Source organism: Sinocyclocheilus grahami, unplaced genomic scaffold, assembly GCF_001515645.1.
Source record: "Sinocyclocheilus grahami isolate Dianchi unplaced genomic scaffold, SAMN03320097.WGS_v1.1 scaffold1572.1, whole genome shotgun sequence".
Lineage (NCBI taxonomy): Eukaryota > Metazoa > Chordata > Actinopteri > Cypriniformes > Cyprinidae > Sinocyclocheilus > Sinocyclocheilus grahami.
The window spans coordinates 163513-167296 of NW_015506751.1; the positions used below are offsets into that span (position 1 = coordinate 163513).

Sequence of the window (3784 nt, forward strand, 5' to 3'; positions counted from 1 at the left end):
TAAGACGACCGTGTTTTTTCAGATGTATTTCCAAGAAAAAAAAATCCCTCTTATATTCGGGTCAATACGGTAGTTTTATATACATTTAAAGGACCGTGCTTAGAGATAGAGACAAAGCAACTGGGAGACGACCTTAAAGTGTGCAAATGAACTATGCAGGTATAAGAATTTGACCTGTCCAAATCCAATCAGCATAATTATTCAAAGAAAGGGACAGGGGCACCAAGAGTCATTAAAAACAAAAGGTGAGAGTCAGTAATCCAGCTCATTTGACTTACAATAAAGAGAACAGGAACTGTCAGAAACTTCTTGCTACAAACTTTCTTTAACAATCATTCAGCTGATGTTATCATCTTTACCTTAAATGCTAAATACAATGTACTTCACCATTATTTTTCATATGCTATGTCAGGATGTAGAATCAGCAGATCCTATACAGATTCTTAAATTTCCAATCCTATCATGAAATTAAATTTCAAATATACAAGCGGCTACATTCTTTGAAGAAATTAACAATGCAGATCATTATTTGCGACATTGGAATAGATTGTTCACTTTTCATATGCTGCCTTATGGTATAAAGGATGAGACAGTTGGTCAAAAGGCACCCATAACACCACTAGTAATGGCATCACTAGTGCTAAACGAAAAAATGTCCATCAGTTCACCCACCACTCCTATGATCCGTCCACCTTCCAGCCTGGAACTCAGCAGATGAGCAAAACACAATTATCAGATTAAATATTAGATTCCTGAGGGAGGAAAACTTTAATCCATAACTTATGCACATCAGCCTCACCAAAGGTGAAAAAGAAAAAAAAAAAGCAGAAAATCCATTTAGCCCATATTCACTTGCGGTGTGAAAGTAGCTTTGATTTAACAGACATGCATGTTTTCTGGTGCCATTTTAAACTGCTGAGCCATTTAAAACTCTTTCTACAGAACGAACAAGAATAGGGTCTCACATTTGCATGACTTTTCAGGTGTATCTGTAAGTGTGATGGCAAAATAAATTTATCACACTGATCAAAATGAATTCGCTTTTTTCCAGAGTAAAAACGGAGATGATTTTTGAAATTGCTCCTCTTAGTAAACTTGTCACACACTGAATGTTGTAGTTTCTTTTCAGAATGAGTTTGCAAATGACATTTCATCTCTCTAAGATACGTGAAACTCTTCTTACATTTAAGACACTTGTAAGGCTTCTCTCCGGTGTGAAGTCTCATGTGAACCTCACGGTTTCCTTTGAGTGCGAAACGCTTTCCACACCGAGGGCAGGTGAAAGGCTTCTCTCCAGTGTGAACTCTTATGTGAATCTCAAGGTTTGTTTTGTTTTTGCAAGTCTTTCCACAGTGATGGCACATGAAAGGCTTCTCTCCCAAATGAATCTTTACATGATTCTTGAGATTCTTCTTGTCTGTGAAACTCCTTCCACACTGATGACATACAAAACGGTTCTCTCTTGTGTGAATTCTCATGTGGTGACAAAGAGTTACTGTAAATCTGAAACACTTTCCACACTGAGCGCACACAAACGGCTTCTCTCCAGTGTGAATTCTCATGTGGGCATTAAGGGTTCCTTTATGTTTAAAACTTGTTCCACATTGCGAGCATGTGAAAGGCTTCTCTCCAGTGTGAACTCTCACGTGGCTTTTAAGACTTGCTTTTCGAATGAAATTTTTTCCACAGTCTTGGCAGGTAAAAGGGTTTTCTCCAGTGTGAATTCTCATGTGGACTTTAAGGCTTCCTTTCTGAGTGAAGCTTTTTCCACACTGTTGGCAGGAGAATGGGGTTTCTCTTGTGTGAACTCTCATGTGGACTGTCAGGTTTCCTTTTCTATTGAAACTTTTTCCACACTGTTGGCAGGTGTAAGGGTTCTCTCCAGTGTGAACTCTCATATGGACTTTAACACTTGCTTTTTGACTGAAACTCTTTCCACACTGCTGGCATGTATAAGGCTTCTCTCCAGTGTGAACTCTCATGTGGACTGTAAGGTTTCTATTTTGATTAAAAATCTTTCCACACTGTTGGCAGGTGTAATTACCTCTAGTCGCTGTCTTTTTAGCTTTTTTTCTTGACAAAGTCTTTTCAGTCTCAGAGCAATTAAAAACGTTTTCTTCAGTCATGAAATCACGTTTCTCATCTTTATCTTCTTTTTCATTCAGCTCTTGATTCTCCTCTTTCAGCGCCATCAGGCCTAAGATGAAAAAAAAACTACATCAAATAACCTGTTTAATGGCACAAAGCAATAGACATCAAAACAATTTGACATGTAAAGCTTCAAAAGCAACAAAATGCATGCTAAATCCTATTCACACTAAACCACTCCCAGAACTTCTCCATATCGTGAACTCTAAGCTTTCTTTAGGACATGCCCTACGTACTTTCAAGCTAACAATTACCATAGCCATTATAAAAATAAAATAAAAAAAACTGAAGAACAGGCTGTATTCTCCAATAATTTTATTTTATCTTATTATGATAAGTTGCTTCTGGATTTCTGCATTAGGAGCATTTAGCCTTAAGATTTGTTGTGAATGCGCTGTAGACCGATCTCAGAGCTACCATTTATATCCAAAACATTAGAAAAATTGTGTTTTCTCAACAAGAGAAATGGAGAATTGTGAAGTATTTCAGGATTTAAGTCACAATGTAGCACAGAATCTGTGATTATAAAAGTTACAAGTATTCTTTAGACAACATAGACTATGACATTCTCTTGGATAGCTTGAGAATTATTTTGCTATTGGTGGACAAGCATTAGCACATTCAGGTCCTAGCTATCCTATCCAAAGTTGTGTCTGATGGGGTGTCTCTTCACACAAACAGATGTAGAGTGCCACAGGGCTCGGTATCAGGTCTTTTGTTTTTCTTTTTGTAAATGTTTACTATTAGAGATACTGTTGTAGGGGCTTTGCTTTTTGAGCCCCAATATCCTACAGAATCACCACATTCCAGAAGAATCTAAAGATTCCCCATCCCAAACCATCTGAGGACATAAAATTAATCAACGACCAACAACAATGCCTCCTTGTCTGGGGAACACTCTGCGTTATCTTCTTAAGAGATAAATAAACCAGTGATAAACTCAATCAACAGGAGAGAGAACTCCCTCCATCTGGAACGACTTAAAGGGTTAGTTCACCCACAAATGAAAATTAGCCCATAAATTACTCACCCTCAAGTCATCCTAGGTGTATATGACTTTGTTCTTTCAGACAAATCCAGTCGGAGTTATATAAAAAAATTTCTTTGATCTTTCAAGCCGTTTCATTGCACTCAGCGGGTGTTGCATGCATCAGTCCAAAAGCACTTAATTAAAAAGCGCCCATCCATAAAAAAAAGTGTCTCATACGGCTCCGGGGGGTGAACAAAGGCCTCCTGTAGCGAATCGATGCGTTTTTGTAAGAAAAATATCCATATTCAAAACGTAATAATCACTTTAATCTAGCTTGCGCTCACTGTTGTACACTGGAAGCAGCTCCGGGGGAATTACGTATGAGGTCAGCTTTGTGCATACGCCGCTCAGAAGAGACGAACGTGGAAACACAGGGGAGAGATCAAAACAAAACAACGGTCACTAATTAGAAGTACAAAACGAGAATTTGTAAAGAAGAATGTCGGAGGATTTCGATATAAGCCAAGAGGAGACTGGTTTTCCTTTGCTAAAGTAAGGAAACTTTGCTTCCTTTGCTCCTGTTAACATACGTTGGTTTTCACGAGACTCACCGGCGCATGCACAGCACCAACCTCATATACGTCATGCTCCCGGAACTGCTTCTGT

The 3784-nt window shown here is 38.5% G+C and overlaps 1 protein-coding gene across 1 annotated transcript; it reads right to left on the bottom strand.

The window, feature by feature from the left end:
• Positions 1-859: 859 nt before the first annotated feature.
• On the bottom strand, positions 860-2193 carry LOC107571253 (gastrula zinc finger protein XlCGF8.2DB-like). The gene is made up of 2 exons (XM_016257570.1): positions 1184-2193; positions 860-989 (listed from the first exon to the last, which is right to left on the bottom strand). Exons 1-2 carry the CDS (start codon positions 2190-2192, stop codon positions 937-939), a joined length of 1062 nt encoding a protein of 353 aa, XP_016113056.1. The 5' UTR covers position 2193; the 3' UTR covers positions 860-936.
• Positions 2194-3784: the final 1591 nt, after the last annotated feature.